At 45.8% G+C, this 20104-nt stretch overlaps 1 protein-coding gene across 1 annotated transcript in view; it reads left to right on the top strand.

Moving 5' to 3' along the window:
- Positions 1 to 18801: 18801 nt before the first annotated feature.
- ELOVL6 (ELOVL fatty acid elongase 6) overlaps positions 18802 to 20104 on the top strand; it is a gene marked incomplete at its 5' end in the record, with an annotated part of 108029 nt that continues 106726 nt past the window's right edge. The window contains one exon of the mRNA XM_084252182.1: positions 18802 to 18890. Within this exon, the coding sequence (XP_084108308.1) occupies positions 18802 to 18890 (89 nt within the window). The remainder of the gene's footprint in view (positions 18891 to 20104) is intronic.

Raw genomic sequence — 20104 nt, 5'->3', positions numbered from 1 at the left:
GGAGCTGCGGGCAACCCAAGATGACCGCAGACTGTCAGTGGGAAAAAATGTCATGGACCAAATATAATGTATTTGCACCTTATGACATTACACAGTGCCAGGAAATATGATAGAAGTTACTCCCTTTGGGAAATAAACTATTTTAAGTAAATCTATTCTATTGAAAGCAAAGGAAACGCAAGTGGTGTTACCTGGCAACTTTGAATATCAATGTAATGATTAAGCACACGCTTTCCATTTATTCATGAGCTATGGCTACACAATGCCAAATTTCCAACTGTTTGCTGTTACAGGGAAGGAAAAGAGAAATCTGACAAAAGGCTCATTTGGCCTCAAAGGGAAGTATTTCATAGCCTTTGCAAGTCCCACGTATGTTCTCTCTCATGGGGGAAAAAATTTTCAGGAAGAAATGCCTTCTGTCTCCCAACACATAAAACCTAAATACTGAACAAATTCTGAACAAAGTGCTGCAGGAAACTGAGTAAAAGCCACCCCACAATAACAGGTTGGGATCCCTGGAATCTGTAAATAGTCCCTGATACAACAAGAGTCTTTGCAGATGTGATTCAATTCAGGACCTTGGGCCTCCCTGGTGGCGCAAGGTTAAGATGCAACCTATGAAACTGTCCTCAGCCTCTGCAGCGCAATTTCGATCCCCGGCCAGGGAGTTACCCACACGGCACAGCAGACCTCTCCTGACTCGCCTGCTGCTCCCCTCAGCAGTGTATTTCAGTCCGTCTGCCTGTTCTGTTCCCCACTCTGTCTCTGGTGAATCCTCTCAACCTCCCCCCCCCACCTCTGGCCTGTACCCCAGTTCTTGTATGCATGAATAAATAGATCTTTAAAAAAAATAGGTGGAGGAATCTCAGAGGAGTATCCCTCCTGGTTCTCCAAAGGAGCACTGCCCTGCTGTCACCTTGATTTGGGCCCAGCAATACCGCTTTGGACTTGTGACCTCTAGTCCTATGAGAATAAATTTCTGTATTTTTTTTAAAAGATTTATTTATTTATTTTATACAAGCATTGGGTACAGTCAGAAGCACGGGAGGGTGAGAGAATTCACCAGAGTCAGAGTGGAGAATAGAGCAGGCAGAAGGACCGAAGTACACTGCTGAGGGGAGCAGCGGGTGGCAGGAGAGGTCTGCGCGCCATGTGGGACCCTCCTCCAGTGGCTGGGGAGCAGCCGGGGATCGAACCAGCGCTGCAGAGGCTGCGGGCAGCTTCGCAACCCAGCGCTCAACCGCTGCGCCACCAGGGAGGCCCAATTTCTGTATTTTTAAGTCACAAAGTTCATGCTAATTTGTCACTACAGCAGTCATAGGATAAATATTTCACAAGTATTAAAATATCAGAGCCCACTAACTCAATTGATGGAGGTGATGTCTGTGTACTGACATGTTGCCACAGAGCATAGGACTATTCCAGAAGAGATAGAGTGGGTTGGAGAGAAAGAGAGCACATTAATTAAGATGATGCAAGAGAGAGTGGTGTAGCAAGGATTGAGGCCAAGGATGCTCTGGCTCCAGAGGTTGTCCTTTCTCTACTTTACCACACTGCTCCCTAACAGCTGCAACACTGACTCCCTTGTCTCAGCCAATGTTATTCCCCACTCTGCTCACAGCAGAAACCCTGGTTCCTTTCTTAGTTTCTCTCTTTTCCACACATCCACACCTATCCAACAATGTAGTCCTTTCTGTCTAAACTCAGTTACATTTCTTGAATCCACTTCCTCCTACCAACCCCTTGCCACTGCATTAGTAGCAAGGCCCTAATATCTTTTCCCAGATCATGGCAATAATTTCCTAACTCTTTCCACTAACTTTCAATAGCTGCCTGTTACCTAAGGTATAAAGTCCAAGACCTGAGCATGATGGTACAAACAAGCCTTCACGATCTGACCCCAAACTACCTCACCCGTTGTATCCGCCCTCCTCAATCCCATACTCCAATTACACACTGGGTTTTTTATTCTTCATTCATTTACTAACTTTTCCAAATGCCTACTTTTAAATTCATGCTATTCTTCCTGCATGGAATGAACTTCCTCTTTTCCACTTGCCACCATTCATTCTTCAAGATTAAGTGCAACTATCACCTGTCTCATAAAGCCTGTCCTGATTCCCCCAGGCAACCTTAGGTGCTTCCTTTCAAGACACACACTACAAACCATATACCAGCTGGATCATGAATTCCTCACGAGCAGTGTGGAAATACTATGTGTTTCATATTCTGCTTCAGTGGTCTCCATAGGGGGGGTATGCAATATCTGCTTGGTGTACATGAAGAAAATGTTAAAATGTAAATGTTAATGTTCACATTTACTTCATTGCTTTTAATTTTGATGTTTTAATGTTTTAAAAATGAACATAGTATATAAATGCATATAATTTTCAAAAAAAGAAATACATGTGGGGGAGAATGCACCCTAATTTTTTTAACTGACAGGGATATACAGTTAAACATTCGGCAACCCCATTTTGGCCTGTTGGAGGGGGTTTAATAGTAGATCACTTAGATATAGGGGATGAAGCTATCTCTTAAAAACTAGCATCTTAAACAGTCCTGCACACTTAGCAGATAGGCTGTGACCTTTATGAGTGATTAAGTGGATGAGGGTGCATTCTTAGCATGCGTTTGTCATGGAAGAAATAAAATGACTCTGCTACTAACAAACTTGATTTGGAATACTGAATTGCACTATACGGGTTTGTGTCTTTGAGTAAGTCACTCATCTCTTTGAATATCAATTTCCTCGTATGTAAAGTGGAACTAATACAACAAGGTGGTTGTGAGAAGCAAGGGACAGAGGATGCAAACCGCTTTGCATAATGCCCCTGCAGGCTGAGAACTCAGGAAACTGAGGTGGGATTGGCCCAAAGAGAAGCCCCAGGGCCTGGTAAGTCCACATTCTACCAACACCAGAACAATTTTGCTTTACAGTAACCTAAAGGAAGGGTCTGTGTCCTCAGACCTGGATGAAATGTGGGTAATTTTAAACCCACACAGAAGAATTTTATAAGGTCAGGGACATCATGCACTTATTCAGTTGGTTCCAACGCTCTCAAGATGTGCTGGATACACCAAACCCCTCAGAACAGAAACAAAAGAAAGTCACCTTACATTAGGGCTTAGACCTCTGGGCCTCTCTGAGCTCATCAGGGGTGACTGGGACATTCCCCTGAGTGGCGCGTGGCAGGTCCAAAGGTACTTCGAAATTTGAGAGCGAGGAGGCTGGGAGAGAAAAAATTAGGTGAGGTTGGAAAATTCTGAAATGAGTACCCAGCTATCAGGGACATCTGTCCCTGATCAGGACAAAGGTCACCTATGGGGTTCCTAGAGGACTGAACTCCCCCAGGGCTCCCCAGCTTGGATGGGGAGGTGGCAAGGGCCCAGGGCATTCCCACATTCTTAGCCTGCCGGTGCTGAGTGGCAAAAAGTGGAGCTCAGTGTTGGGTTCTTGAGGCCCACAAGAGCAAGGAGGCAAGAAAGGCAAGATGGGGGCCTCCCTGGTGGCACAAGGGGTTCAGTCTCAGCACTGTGAAGTTATCACCAGCTGCTGGAGCATGAATTCGATCCCCAGCCCCTCAGCAGTGTATTTCAGGCAATCTGCCTATTCTACTCCCCACTCTGTCTCTGGTGAATCCTCTCCCCCCCTACACCTCTGTTCTGTACCCCAGTTCTTGTAGGCATAAATAAGTCTTAAAAAAAAAATGGACCTCCCTGGTGGCGCAAGGGGTTCAGTCTCAGCACTGTGAAGCTACCCTCAGCCACTGCAACATGAGTTCGATTCCCGGCTGGCCAGGGAGCTACCCACATGGCGTGACAGACCTCTCCTGACTCACCCACTGCTCCTGTCAGCAGTGTACTTCGGTCAATCTGTCTGCTCTGTTCCCCACTCTGTCTCTGGTGAATCCTCTCGCACCTCTGGCCTGTACCCCAGGTCTCCTATGCATAAATAAATCTTTAAAAAAGAAAGAAAGAAGGCCTGCAGCAACAAAGGCAGGGGCCTAGCAGCCTATGTGGGCTCAGCCCCGGCAACAAGACACAACCTCCCTGTCACTCACCTCAGCTCCTGGGGCAGCCCAGGCCTCTTCTAGGACAGCCTTCTCCATCCCCTGGATGGGTCTCGCCTGCTTTTTTTTTTTCCTCCTGCTTTTTGAAAGTTCTCAACAGGCCCCTGGGTATTTTGGGAAGCCTGACTGGGATCCCAGTCGTTGAGGTTGTCGCCGTTGCTAACGTAAAGCAGTTCCACGAGAAGATGGCATGTAGGACAATGTCGCAAAGGACCGAGTGCCATTTGCGGCAGCGCAGCCTGGGAGCCAGGCAGTCAGCCCAGAGTGCTTTCTACAACACAGGTATGTACCCAGCCCTCCTGAGCCCTTTTAGGTTTGATGTGTTATTTGGTATGATTTGATAGGCTATTTGGGGGGTCCGGGAACCCTCAAATATTTTTTATGTAGATGAATGGTCATGGCTTCCTTTTCTGCCCACTTGGCTTCCGGAAGCTTTCCCAGTAACATTCTACTTCTGGAGAGGGCAGGGAACCCTCCCTGAGGAGCTCGAGTTCTGTGCTGTCACCCTCGGGATGGAGGTGCCCTTGGTGTCTGCTCCCCCGTCTGCCTTTCCCTGAGCCCCCTCCTGCAGACCACACTGGCAGCCAGGTCCTTACCTTTGACTCACAACACCTTCAGAGAACAAACCTGTGGTTTACCTTGGCTCCTCCCTCTACTTCCCAAGACTCACAAGGCTCAGATTTTTCTCTCGAGTCCATGCTCTCTTTTCCACATTGTCATGACCTCAGTTAGCCTTCAACATTTTTCTCAACTATAAAATTCCTTTCCTCAGCTGGATCCAGTCTCTAATTTGCTCTTCTCAGTGTTTGTTTAGACATGCAAACCTGACCCCTGACCCACCCTCCAGGGTTTCAGTGACTCCCCACCCTGCACACCTCTGCAAACCTGTGGCCTCTGGGTCAGACAAGGCCATGGCCAGCTGCAGCTCCAGTTGGCTGAGGCTGCTGCCTTCCTTAGATAGGGCCTACTTTTCTAGTTTAACACGGTCCCTGCCATGCCTTACTGCCTTTCCACATTAAAGCCATGTATCAGTATATTATCACTTTTTTAAAAAAATATTTTATTTGTTTATTTTTGCATACAAGAGCTGGGGTATAGGCCAGAGGTATGGGGAGGGAGGTGAGAGGATTCACCAGACAGAGTGGGGAGCAGAACAGGCAGACCTACTGAAATACACTGCTGAGGGGAGCAGCGGGGAGACAGGAGAGGTCTGCTGTGCCATGTGGGTCAGCTCCCTGGTCAGAGATCAAACTCAGGCTGTAGGTATGATAGCGCTGAGGCTTAACCCCTAGGCCACCAGGGAAGCCCTACAGTTTATTATCACTTTTGTGATAGTGTTTTCTTAGAATTAAGAAGAAAGTATGGCCTCCCCTGGTGGTGCAGCGGTTGAGCGCTGGGTTGCGAGGCTGCCCGCAGCCTCTGCAGCGCCAGTTCAATCCCTGGCCACCTGCGAGGGTCCCACAAAAAAAAAAAAAAAAAAGAAAAAGAAAAAAAAAGAAAAGAAGAAGAAGAAGAAAGTAAACTATTCCCATACCCAGTGTTCAAAATAGAAAATACAAGTTCAAGATGGAATCGTCATGCCAGGCCCCTAGCAGACAATAATACCTATTGCAATTTGAACTTCTCCCAAAAGTATAATCTTAAATTCATCAATCTGCAGTTTCCCAATTAGCACTAGTGAAGTAATTGGATTTGAAGAGCCCCTGTCTTCCTAGACAGAAGGTAACTTTGCCTGAAGTAAATTTTTCTTTTGCCAAATATCTTGTCCCACACTCATTCCGTCTTAAGTACCCCCAACTTTGTCTTAATTGTTGCAGTATCTAGAAGACACACTGCCTGGTCCCCAAGTCTTGTTTTTTAATATCATGTCTGCTAAATCAGGAAAGCAAATAGACTTGAAATGGCAATGTATTCAGAAAATTTTGAGAAAAAGTAGTTTTCAGGAATGAAGAACATTTCAATTTATTTAATATGAGCATAATGTGTGTCCAGGTTAACATTTTCTAAAAACCCATTTCATTTAATTGTTACTTAATCCTGGCTCCTGAGACATTTGAGTTTTTTCACAGAAAGGATGGAGCCGTGATACCTTAGCAGGACACACAGCCCTTCACCTTCCCAGCTCTTGTTTTGTCTTGCCTGGTCTCTATGCTATCACTATCCCCTTAAATCTATTTCTCCCAGATGATTGCTTTGCATGGAAGTAATAATAGCAGCCATGACTGAGTCTTTTCTATTTTCTAAAAATAGATAGGTGTTAAAATAGGTGTGTTCCCAAAGCCATGTGTTTCTTATCCACAAAAGTGTCTCAAAAGCAGAAAGATAGGTTTGAAAGTATAAGTTAAGGGTGAAAACGAATGTTGAATGCACACTTGGAATTTTGGGCCTGGTTCGGTTCTAAATACCTCATATAACACCCCTGAAAGATAGGTCCTGTCCTTCTGATATTACAGTTGAGGACACTGAATCCTGGAGATTAGAAATTTCAGACATGATGTGGTTAGTGAAAGTCTTTGGCAGGAATAAAATTCAGGTTTCTCTTACACATCATCTTGACCTCAGATCCGCCCCCAAAATCTTGGCACAGTACTCTGCCATTATTGATATTAAACTTTTACCTGGTGCAGAGTAAGTGAAGAAACAATCTGTTTTATCCACTATTACCTATTTACACTACATGGTAATTATTTCTGATTATTTCACCACTGATGGCACTCATAATGCTGACAGGAGAGAAATGTGGTCAAGGATTCCTGGGCCCACTCCTGTAGAGGACAGTGCAGTTATCCTTCAAATGGGAAGGAAATTAACAAACCAAATGCCCTTTTGGCAGAGTATCAAATTTTTCCTCTAGATTTGAATACTAAAGTCCTTCAATGGAGTCTTACACTAGAAAAGAACCTGGAGTGACTATTGGAAACACCCATCTGTTAGACTAGGGAAAGACAAGACCAGACTATCCATTTAAGCCTTCTTTAAAAAAATGTGGGCAAGAAGCCCACAGAGGACCAAATAAAGAAGCTGTCTTGAGACAGATCCACATGGAGACGTTATATTCTGTAAAATGGCAAAGATTTTGAAATCACAGTAGCCTAGTCTTGCACTTCTGTCAGTTAAAACAAAATCTTAGGGTTTCAACTAAATGAGATAATCTGTGAAAAGTCTCATTTTCTGCCTGTCATTTGATATGTCCATCCAAAATGTTGGGTCCCAGTTCCTCCATACCCCACTTTTAAATGCTGGTATTCAACTTACCTATTTTTCTTCTTTGTTGCGATAAGTCTATTGAGATAAGTTCACATATCAATTGTATAATTTGATGGTTTTTAGTACACACTTTTATCTTTATAAAATATATTTTTAGTTGTATAGTCACACAGTCAACAGAAAATTTCTGTCACCCCCATAAAGAAACCCCATGCCTTTCAGTTATCACACTATAAACTTCCCAGCAATGTGTAACCACCAATCTAGTTTCTGTCTCTATAGACAGAAACTAGACAACTGACCAAATAATATTCCATTCTATGGATATACCATCTTTTGTTTTCCTGTTCATCAGCTGATGTGCATTTAGATTGCTTCCACCTTTGGGCTACTAAGAATAATGCTTCAGATAAGTTTTTGAACACATCTTTTCATTTCTCTTATATACTCCATAACAGTAAATTGCTCCATCAAACCAGCGTGTTTTTAAAAATCTAACCACCCTCTGCAGTGTAGCCCTTGTTTTATAATTGTTCAAAAATGCAAAATATCTTGCCCCTTAGCAGACAAATGCCATATTAACTCATTATTTTCTTTGTCTTTGCAGGTGCTCATGTTTTTGACAACAAATGCCTTTGCAAAAGCAATTCAACCTCTCCATGTGTCAGTATTTCCTCACTTCTAGAATGGGGATGAATCATCTTTCTATTCTTCTGCATGGGATTGAGGAAAAGATCATAACCTCACCACAGTGCTTGCTGGTTTCTAGGTAGGTGCTCTTGTCTGCACACAGACTATCCATTTAAGCCTTCTTTAAAAAAATTTTTAGGGCCTCAGGAACCTGTGACCATTGTGGTCAGAGGCTTGGGCTTAGACAAGTTCTGGTTGCTGCTTCTCTGGTTTTGCTAACCCTTTTGCTAACCCTTTATCCAATAGCAGTAACAGTGAGAGGATTTCTCTAGCTACCTACAGATTTGTCAGTAACTTATATTCACATGTCCTTGAGAGATTATCTCAGGCGTGGTTGAGGATATTGCTCTTGACTGGCAACCTGAGATTTGATTATCAATATTTTTTTAAGATTCCATTTTTATCTATTTATGCATACAAGAACTGGGGTGTAGACCAGAGGTGCAGGGGTAAGAAGATTCACCAGAGACAGAGTGGGGAGCAGAACAGGCGAATTGACTGAAATACACTGCTGAGGGGAGCAGCGGATGAGACAGGAGAGGTCTGCTGTGCCCTGTGGGTCAGCTCCCTGGCAGGGATGGAACTCAGACTGCAGTGGTTGGGGGTAGCTTGATAGTGCTGAGACTTTAACCTTTGTGCCACCAGGAGGCCTGGATCAGTATTTTTTTCAATTGAAGTAATATTGGTTTATAAGACAGCATATGACTTAGAAGTAAGCTTAAAGATATGATCTGGAGGAAACTTAAAGAAGTTTCTTTTGCATTTGACAATATTTCTCTTCTACCATGTCTCAAATAGTACTTCAACCTGACTTTTTCTTTCTAACCCCTACACCTCATCTGTCCTCCATCCTCCTAGCCCTCCCACCCCAAGTCTAAATCGTCCTAGATGATCTCTGAGACACACGTGGGAAGACTCTAGCTAATGTAAAAGCTGTGTGATCATTGAAGTTAGCTTAAGGGCCAGTTAGGAAGGAAAATATCATGAAATATCACCCAGCTGTCTAGGTCAGGTCACTGTGGCACTCTCTGAAGATGAGCCTGGAGATAGCTAAAACTCACTGAATCCAATTTACGAGGTAATCCTGGGAAAACATGGATTGGCTCTGCTTGGCTCTTGTGTCCATTTCCAGAATGATACTCAGGCCCAGGGGTTAACACTACCCCAGCCTCAGTCTCCCACTGTAGTTAAGAAGAGGGGGAGGGGGAATACTGCCCCAGGCCTGCAGTTTCCTCCTGCAATTCGAAGGTTTCTCAAAGCTCCCCAAGTAGCAGTCTGACTTGATTTCCAGAAGAGATGAGGTCAAACAGCAATGTCTGCTTTGCTACAGACAGAAATAAGCCAAAGTGCTGTTTTTCTGAAAATGTTCCTACTGATGCTGCAAATTAAATCCCTATGTCACTTCTTTCCTTAACTCCTCAAATCTTTCTCCGCTTTTGAAAAGGTTTACTTTCAACTGTTCCCTTCAAACCTCTTTTCAACCAATCTTGCACCTCCTGCCTGTCTAATCTCCTACCTATTATCTTATTTTCAATAACCCCATTTTTTCATTTTTTCCATATCCAGATTGAAAGTTCAATTTTGAAAACTCCAAATGATCAGAAAAATCTCAAACTCATGACATAAAAAAAAAAATCATAAATGTTCTAAGAGGTATTATATAATAATAATCAAAGAAAGCATGGTTCATATCTGCCAAAGCAGCAAGTGTAAGATTTCAGGCAAAGGATAAGACTAGAAAATCAGCATGGAGTGAGCAAACCCACATGGGGCCATTACTTTACTAATTTGGCTCTTTGGGAGGTCTTTATCTTGTGGATGGCATTTTTTTTTTTCAAGGTCATCCTATTTTCCAACTTAAAACACCCTCCAGGGCCTCCCTGGTGGCTCAGGAGGTTGAACACAGCACTCTGAAGCTGTTCTCAGCCTCTACAGAGCGGGTTCGATCCTGGCAGGCCACAGAGATACCCACATGGCAAGACCTCTCCTGTCTCGCCCACTGCTCCCCTCAGCAATGTATTTCATCAGTCTGTCTGTTCTGTTCCACACTCTGTCTCTGGTGAATACTCTCACCCTCCTACACATCTGAACTGTACCCCAGTCCTTGTATGCATGAATAAATAAATCTTAAAAAAAAAAAACAAACACCCTACAGTTTCTTCCAGAGCTGTTTTTTTTGTTTTTTTTTTTTCCCTCAAGATGTTTGAGTAAGTTCAAGAGTTTCCACATGGTGCAGTTGACAAATGTTTCAGGCTTGAGGTTCAGGCTTGAGGTCCAGTAGGCTGCATGGGGTCTGCTCACATTCCTGCCTACCACATGGGGCACAGCACTGGCAGCCCAGGGGCACATAGCAGTGACAGGGAGGCCTGTTTGCCAACACCCCAGATTAGACTCTAGTTGTTTTAAGGATGAAGACATGAATCTCAGTATTCTTAGATCTTCACTTATGCCTTTATATAAGTATTTTGTCTTTCCTTGTGTTTTTATATATCTATTTTCTTTACTTACTATGACACAATTATTCTTGGCACTGAGACCAGATGGAAATTCAGAGCTTCCCTACAATAAATATATTTGAGGCACTTTTACCCCTCTTAGGTCATCTGACCTGGGACATGCTACAAGGACAATGTTTAGGAGTTGACTTGGGAGTTGCCCTCCCACACCTGGGACAGGAAGTTGGATCACAGTGGGGGAGGAACCCACTGAGATCTCCTTTATAGTTTGAACCAAAACATAGCAGTGGGATATAGCAGAGGGTCTGGGTACTTCTTGGTAATTGAAGGGAGTTTGTTCACCTTTATTTTTTTTTAATATTTATTTATGCATACAAGCACTGGGGTGCAGGCCCCAGAAGCAGGGGGCATGTTCAGGGGGTGAGAGGATTCACCAGAGACAGAGTGGGGAGCAAAACAGGCAGATCTACTGAAATACACGGCTAAGGGGAGCAGCAGGTGAGACAGGAGAGGTCTGCTGCGCCATATGTGGGTCAGCTCCCTGGCTGGGGATCGAACTCCTGCTGTAGTGGCTGCAGACAGCTTCATAGTGCTGAGACTTAACCCCTTGTTCACCTTTAAATATTTCCCAGGCATCTTCCCTAGTCTATTCACACAGATAATGAGGAGTAAGCAATTTCCTAAAAGCCAGGCCATTAATACATGTACACATAGAGAAGGAGAAGGAACTCTAGGTTTCCTTTCACTTACAGGCTGCCCAGTTGTGTTCCAGGGATGCTAGAATCTTAATAGCAATAGAGGGAAATCTTTTTTTATTATCATATCTTTAGGTTTTCGTTTATATCCAAAATCAGTTTTTGTATTACTGAATCATTCTGTGTGCTGATGTATGGGGGGAGGTGTATTAGAATTCACCTGAAATTAAGAAAGCATAAGAGGGGCCTCCTGGTGGTGCAGGAGTTAAAGTCTCAGCACTATTAAGCTATCACCAGTCACTGCTGCCTGAGTTCGATCCCCACCAGTGAGGTGACCTATAGGCACAGCAGATCTCTCCTGTCTCCCTGCTGCTCCCCTCAGCAGTGTATTTCAATAGATCTGCCTGTTCTGCTCCCCAATCTGTCTCTGACAAATCCTCTCACACCCCCACCTCTGCTCTACACCCCAGTTCTTGTATGCATAAATAAATAAAAATAAATCTTAAAAAAAAATGAAAGCATAAGGCTTGGAGAGTCCCATCTGGTTGTCTTTCCCATAGAGGACAAGTCCCAGTTGCCAGGACAATGTCACCCCTCCACATTGACTGCCCCTGCTACTCAGTATAATGTGCAAAGTCTTAGCTCCCAAACTTGGAGGGTTTCAGGCAGAAACTTCCTTCATTGTGGAAGGAACCTGCGTAATGTTAGAAAAACCCCATGATGAAACCAGCCTATTGAGCACTGATCACACTTCCTCATCCCATTTTCTAAACCATACTTTAAAATCAAACGTCCTTCTCTGAATCAACTGTACTTACTGCTCCTTCCAGGACACTTTGCCGGCCTCTAGTTTGGAGTCTATGTGGATGTAATGATTCTCACTTATCTTTTAACATAAAAGCTGTGTCTTTTACATTCACCTGGTCCCCTCTAATATCAGTCAGGAATGTTTGTCAATATGCTGAGATATTTTAGGACAGGTCTTGTTAGGATGGGGTCTGATGTGACCCAGGCTTCCTCGGGGGAAGGAAGGAGACACATACCCTGAGCTTGGGTAAGGCATCATCATAGGGAGACCAGGATTAGCCCCGGTGCCCCAGAATATTGCTGGAGAGTGGTTGGTGCCATGTTTTGTCCTGCTCTGATCTCTGAGGAGGCCCCAAGCCTCAACTGCACTATTTATCCTGACCTTTAAAGTGAGAAGATGAAGGGCAACCTCTATTTTGTCAGTTTATGCTCAGAAAGGGAGTGGAGGCGGCTGGAGTCTCTTTGGCATCTTTGGTTAGTAAATAGTGGAAACTTTTTTTCCTATAATTCATAATTTTCAGAAAGGCCTGAGGTGCAAATGGCCAGGGACTGAATATTGATTTTTTTTCCCCTCCTCTGCAGCAGTTCTTAATTGGTGGATAAATTTTTTATCTGCAATATTAACAACACAAAGAAGCATTTCTCTTTGACAAAACAATGTGACAGCCACCTTTTGGGAATATCTCCAATTAGGTAGATAGCAAGACCCAGAGGGAGGAAAAAATCAGATGTGGGCCTCAAATTGCCAGCCTCTGCAGGCAGACCAGGTGAAATGCCAGCTTGCACCTGTATTCCGAGACATCCCCTTTTCCAGTGCCGTTTGCCCAAAGATCGGTGTCCTCAAGCCAGTACATGAAAAAATGATTACTTGGATGCTGGGCTTTACCATGGGGCTGACATAAGTTAACTGACCTAGAATACAAGGAAGGATGGATTCACCCACTTGAGTTTGGCTTCCAGTGTAGAAATCTTTAGCTCTGTTGAAACAGAGCTATGCAACCCTAATGGTCTGATCAAATCCCAATTATAAAGTGAGGAGGCACTGACATTTGAATTGCTTAAGAAACACAGATCAAGCCTTCTTTGTTCACCTGCACCAACAGTGACCTCCATACTTCAGGTGCTTAATGAAGTTGGTTCTGTGTTAAATTGGCTAAGGATGGCTGAAATTAAGGCAGGATTTTAATTTTTTTTTAAGATTTATTTATCTAGGGGCCTCCCTGGAAGTGCAAGGGGTTAAGTAGCAGCCACTTCAGCCAGGGAGCTATCCACATGGTACAGCAGACCTCTCCTGACTTGCCCGCTCTGCTCCCCTCAGCAGTGTATTTCAGTCAATCTGCCTGTTTTGCTCCCCACTCTGTCTCTGGTGAATCCTCTCATCCCTGCACCTCTGGCTTATACCCCAATTCTTGAATGCATAAATAAATAAATCTTAAAAAAAAATAGAATAAAGGTCTTTGCAGATGTGATTAAGGTGAGGGCATATATAAGAGGTTACTCGATTAGTGTGGACCCTAAATCAGTAAGAGTCTCCTTGTGACATAATCACCAAAAGCTAGGAAGAGGCATGGGGCCATCTCTCCCAGAGCCTCCTTAAGGAAATATCCCTGCTGACTCCTGGCCTTCAGATTTCCAGCCTCTAGAACAATGAGAGAAGAAATTGTGTGGTTTGGAGCCTGTCTGTGGTCATTTGTTCTAGCAGTAACAGGACTCTGCTGCAATCAGTAAGTCACTATCCCTGCCCCTAAGGAAATTTCTTTTAAGGTCACCTACATAGTTGAAGGTAGATTTGCCAAAACTAAAATGCCCAGAGCATAACACACGGTCCAAGTTGGTGAGAATGTCTAGGGGCAGAGGTGTAGAAAAGCAGATTACTGTTAGAAGTTTCCAGAGAAAACATGTGCATGTGTTTAACACATTTTTATGCTAGAGATATTATGTCCTGGTATCAAGTTCATGCAGCTTGCTATGGTGATTTTATATATAGAAAAGGACATGAAAGGATTCATGTACTTTTTCCAAGAGTTAGGTCTGTAATAGAATCAGGATTGTAATCCAGATTTTTTGTTTAGTAATCATGTCATCAGTAAATGTCTGCCTTTCGGGTATTCCTTACTCTCTGGCCTAATTAAATTTTTTTTTTACTACTAAATATCAATTAACTGTTCTTTTTTGAGTCCCAGTTATTTATACTTAATATTAACCACTATCTGGTTATAGCTGAGAAACATACAATAAAGCTTTTCATAGAAATTCCTAGTGGTCTTGCTGGGCACTCTCCCAGGATCCCCTGCAACTTTCTGAACCTCACACAGCCCCTCCACAGGAAAATATTTAAGCAAATTGGCCTCAGTGTATGTTTGTAATTTAAGATAAGTTAAGAAAAATTGCTATTTTAAATGTTTTCTTTCTATTTCTTAATGTTTTATTTCCAACATGCTACATATTTTCTATATTGAAGGTTTTTCAATATCAGAAAATAAAATGCAAAAGAAACCCATTATTTCATGACTGGGTAACCCATGTTGACATTTTGCTTCAATGAAATACATCAGAAGAAAAATCAAATAGTATGAAAAATAAGCAGTGTAAATAGCAACTGGGAGTTCTTTGCTCCCAGGTATTTACCCTCTTGCAGTGAAAAGTGTCATGAAGCAAAGTTCTTGTTCTGTGAATGATTTCATAAAGTATGATTTCATAAAGCTAGATTACACATCTAGGCTGGATGGTATGAACTTTTGGGTCCATCACTTTATATAGGTCCATCATTGACTAAAACATCATTGACCCAGAAAGCATTGAGTACTGCTTAATTTTTTTTAACTTTTTTTCTAAAGATTTATTTTTATTTATATAAGAACTAGGGTACAAGCCAGAGGCGTGGGAGGGTGAGAGGATTCACTACAGACAGAGCAGGGAGCAGAACAGGCAGACTGACTGAAATACACTGCTGAGGGGAGCAGCGGGCATGACAGGAGAGGTCTGCTGCCCAATGTGGGTATCTCCCTGGCTGGCTGGGAATCAAACCCCCGCTGCAGAGGCTGCGGACAGCTTCACAGCACTGTGCTCAACTGCCTGCACCACCAGGGAGGCCCAGGATGGCTTAATTTGTAACAACAAATTCTAGTCTTTCTAACCAGGAAAAAAAATAATCTGTACAAAGGTAATTTTTTTTTTCTTTTCTTTAAATTTCTTTTTTCAAATTTCTTTTTATTTATTTATGCATACAGGAACTGGGGTGTAGGCCAGAGGTGTGGGAGTGGGGAGGTGGTGAGAGGATTCACCAGAGACAGAGTGGGGAGCAGAACAGGCAGCTCTACTGAAATACACTGCTGAGGGGAGCTGGGGGCGAGATAGGAGAGGTTTGCTGTGCCATGTAGGTAAGTTCCCTGGCCAGGGATTGAACTGAGACCACAGTGGTGATAGCACTGCACTCAACCCGCTGCACCACTGGGGAGGCCCCCCAGGTGATTTTCTTAATGTAACACAAACCACAATGTCCTGTGTCTGTTTTTTTTTGTTTTTTTTTTTTCTGAAAAGCACAACTGGAGCTCTTTCAACATTGCAACCTGTCGTAGCATTTCTTTTTTAAAGGCGTCATAATAGTCCATTTTAAGAATGTGCCATCATTTGGTTGGCCAGACCCAAATTATTTCCATTGTCTTGTTAGTTCAAACAATGCTGAATGAATGTCTCATTTAGAATATCTTATCTAGAATATTTTTTGTGAGTACATTCACAAATTTTTAGCAGTAGTATGACTAGGAGTTATCAGGCCATTTCCCCAGCTAAAAACCCTTTGCTATTCCGCACTCCACTCAGTTAGAATCAAGTCCACAAACCTTACCTTCATTTACCAGGGTAGACAAGACCTGGTCCTAGCCTGACTCTGCAACCTGAGAGTTACTACTGTGTTAGAACCTAGAGAGACATCAGTCTTTTGTCCTTAATCCTGCAAAGTCATCCCTCTCCTCAGAGCCTCAGACTGTAATTGTAGCTTCTAGTTACAATGTGCTGGAGGTGGCAGCTTCATTGCGATTTCAACCCAAGTCATCTTCTGAGGGGACTTCGAGGTTGAAAAGAGCTCTCCTGGCCCTTCTCCTCATGCTGTTGAATTTTAATCTTTGCTTTTCACTGCACATGAAATTAATTTGACTTCCCCTATGCTGAAGGAATTCTGGGAATAAATAGTGAAGCGATGGGTGGCTTTCAAATGATCACCAGCTAAGCTGATTTCCAGGGATCAGTTTCACTGCCAACGAGGGTCCTTGTTCTGAAAGCCCAAGACCACACTGCGGGCTAAACAAGCACTTACCCCTTTTTGGTCAATTGTTCAGTTTAAAGGTTAGGAAATACGGGCTTATCCCTTATTTTGGATTAGCTCTTTAGACACTGGTTAAGAACAAATCTGGCATTTGTCTTTTACCATAACCCAAAAGCTATGTTCAGATACCAACCAGGCAACAGTAGACGTTATTTGAATAGAAAACAGTAAGTAGGGCCTCCCCTGATGGCGCAGGCGGTTGAGCACAGCGCTGTGAAGCTGTCCGCAGCCTCTGCAGCACCGGTTTGATCCTGGCTGGCCAGGGAAGCTCCCACATGGCAGGGCAGACCTCTCCTGTCTTGCCTGCTGCTCCCCTCAGCAGTGTGTTTCAGTCAGTCTGCCTGTTCTGCTCCCCACTCTGTCTCTGGTGAATCCTACCCCACCCCCCCAACAGGCATCTCTGGCCTGTGCCCCAGCTCTTGGATGCATAAATAAATAAATCTTAAAAAAAAAAACAACAGAAATTCCTTTCTCATTTCCCCCCCTTCTTTTATTATTTAATCAATCATTCACTGTGCAAATATTTATTGATTGCTCATAGGCCCAGGTAGTGAGTTAAAATCCTTATCTTTCACCAGACCACGCCCACCTTCCAGCCCAGTCCTGCCAATGTTTTTGGACTGGGTTTTACGTTCAAATTCGCTCTGACTTGTACTGCAGAATGCTCTAGAATGACAACCATTAAAAGAGGAGATGAGGAAAGAACACACATGGAATCACTGGGAGTGTCACCTTATGAATTAATCTGTTAATCACCAACCAGTGTAGCCCTTTGATTTATAAAACACTGTACCAGATATTGAAAACATTTATTTAATTCTGTATTAAGTGTTGCTTCTTTACAGAGAGGTTTCTCCCATCCCTCACTTTTCAGTGCTTCCAGGCACCAGACTTTGAATGAAAATACTCTGTTTGGACTGGGGTGGGGGTGGGGAGAGATACGCACTGGAGAAAGGGAATTTTCTTCCTGGTCCTAATGTCCACCTAATTGTTAAGGCAGTTTGCTTCTTCTTATTATTAGTTATTATGAAGTTTACAGTCACATCCAGAGATTATCAGATGTGTCTGTGGTTCATATTTCATATTTTTCCTAACCTGTTAGGAATGAGTAGAGGTGGAGAAAATATTCCCTACCCCCCTGGGAAAGCAAGAGGGGGAGTTACGGATGGTGAGGTCTGGGGGAGAGGGTTCCTGTGAGTCTGGGGGTTCAGTAGGGATCAACATTACCTTTAGCCGCCCTCTCTGCAATTACTTTTTTACCTACATGCACAATATATAAAGAGAAATGTCTCAGGTGTACAAATAAAGGTTTTACATCAGGGTCCTCCCTGGTGGCCTCAACACTGGGTTAAGTCTCAGCACTAAGAACTATTGGCAGCCTCTGCAGCACGAATTCGATTCCCAGGAGCTACCCACATGGCGCGGCAGACCTCTCCTGTCTCCCCACTGCTCCCCTCAGCAGCGTCTTTCAGTAAATCAGCTTGTTCTGCTCCCCATTCTGTCTCTGGTGAATCTTCTCACCTCCCTGCCTCCCCACCTCTGGTATACACCCCAGCTCTTGTATGCATAAATAAAATAAATCTTTATAAATTACAAAATAAAAAAAAGGTTTACATCGGGCCAGGGGTCCAGATCTCTCTCCAGTCGGCCAACTTCAGTCCCCCACCTAACTAACCTCTCTAGCTCTTCTGGCGACTTGCCACCCTGGCTTTCGACCTTTCCTTACCTTCAGCATCCCCAGCCCGCACGGGATTGGGGAGCTCTGCGGGAAGCGCCAGCCCCAGGCTGACGCGATTCAAAATCCTAGCTCGGGGGTGGGGGGATCCCGAGGGTACCCCCGGGGCGAGGAGGTGGGAGGCGCCTTCCCTGGGCGTGTGAGCTCAGCGCCAATTTGCCAGGAGTTCTCCCAGCCGGGGAGCGAGCAGGGTTTACTATTTGGCTGTCGTTACTCGCCAGGCTCGCCAGGCCAGGCGCCTTGGGGCTGCGCCCCGCTCGCTGGAACTTCATCCAGAGGCGAGGCGAGGCGAGGCGGCCCCCGAGGCTGGGAGCGGGGGTTGTGGGTGACCTCTAGGCCACTTCCTCCTCGGGGCGCCCTTCCTCCACCCCCTGGAGCCTCCCCACAAACGAATCTGCGCCCCAGGGCTGGAGAGGGCTCGCGCCCACACTGGCTCTCAGTAGCAAAGGGTTAATTTTCCGATCGCATGAGGGGGAGGAGATTTCCCCGTAGACAAGTAAAATGGGTGATGGACAAACGTGCGGGCACTAAGACCGCAAGGCGTTCATTTCCTCCCACGGTGGATGCGGACGCCGGGAGGAGCAGAGCCCAGACCGCGGAGCCGGCAGCCGGGAGCGGAGGCACAGGCAATGCTCAGCCCTGGATGTAGCTAGAGAGGCTGCAGCCGGACAGGCCGGCCGCCGAGAGCCGAGCGCCCGGGGGGAGACCGGGGGGTGGGTGGGGGAAGCGGCCAGGCGCGCGCGCCCCAGCAAGCGCTTTACAGATTATTTTATTTTGTGTAGAGAGCACGTAGCGACTCCGAACATCAGCCCCAATGAACATGTCAGGGTTGACTTTACAAGAATATGAATTCGAAAAGCAGTTCAACGAGAACGAAGCCATCCAGTGGATGCAGGAAAACTGGTAGGTGATGCTTTCGCGTGATCCTGAGCCCGGGAGTCCTGCGCGGGTGCCCGGCGCGCCTGCCTGTGGGCAGCCCCTGGCCGGGGCGGGAGGCGCCGAGCGCCGGCTTCCCGGGTCTCTCCGGAGCGCGTGGGTCTGCGCGCGCCCCTGTGTGTGTGAGTGAGCCGCGGCCACACATGCGTCTTCAGCATAGGTCATGGAACATAAGAGAACACAGAACATGGATGTGTGCAGGAGCGAGCCCTGTCTGCGCGGCGGGGAAGGCGGGAGAGTAGGCACGCTCCAGATTCCCTGCCGGTGCCACCTCGGGTTCCATTTACAGCGGGGTTTGCTCGCCTGTGCCACCTCGGGTTCCATTTACAGTGGGGTTTGCTCGCCTGTGCCACCTCGGGTTCCATTTACAGTGGGGTTTGCTGGCCCGAACGCGGGCGAGCGGGGTGCGCCCGGCGGTGGAGGGAGCACCCCGGCCCCTGCTGGCGCTACCCTCTCCGGCGCGCCGCCCTCGGCTCCCTGGTCCTCGCCCTCGCCCCATCCCGCGTGCCCTTCCATTCTCCTTGCAGCGCCCCGACTTTTCTCCTTCCTCTCTGCGGGCTCCCTCCTCGCTTTCCGGTTTCCTAAAGCGCCCGGGCGGGAGAGTGGAGCAGGGGACAATGAAAACAGGGATAAAAATGAATGAATCGGCGAGCGGGCCACGCCATGATTAAGTTTCTGTTTTATGGAGACGCCTTTTGGACGCGCTCCGCGCTGCTTCGGTGGGAAGCTGCCGGCTGGAATGGAGACACGAAAAGCCCCTCGGTCGGTCCGCAGAGCTTTTCCCCAGACAAACTTCTAATCCGGGAAAGCATCCCTCTTGTTTACCGCGTTCCCTCCGCCAGCCCTTTTGAAAACCCCCGTGTGGGAGGCGATCCTGTGTCACCTTGCAGTGTTTAGCAAGGGAGGGTGTGCTCACCTCGCTCCTTCCTCGTAGCCAGAGCTGCGGTGGCCGACATTACCTCCCTCCCTCCCCCCTGGTCTGGCAATCAGAGAGGCGCAAGCCTGGCGCGCTCGGAGCTGGGCAGTGGCCCTAGTCCCCGGCGGGGTCCACGCGAGGGACTGGCCGCGCTGGGGGCCGGGGGGCGGGCGGGTGGGGCCGCTGCAGCCGCGGTGAGCGCGATCGCCCGTGCCCCGCGGCCTCTGGACCCGCCGCCCTCCCCCCTCGCATCAATGGGAACGCG

The sequence above is a fragment of the Talpa europaea genome, assembly GCF_964194135.1.
Source record: "Talpa europaea genome assembly, chromosome: 13".
Classification (NCBI taxonomy): Eukaryota; Metazoa; Chordata; class Mammalia; order Eulipotyphla; family Talpidae; genus Talpa; species Talpa europaea.
Note: the sequence above shows the minus strand (reverse complement) of the source record. Positions and strands in the feature narration are given on the sequence as shown.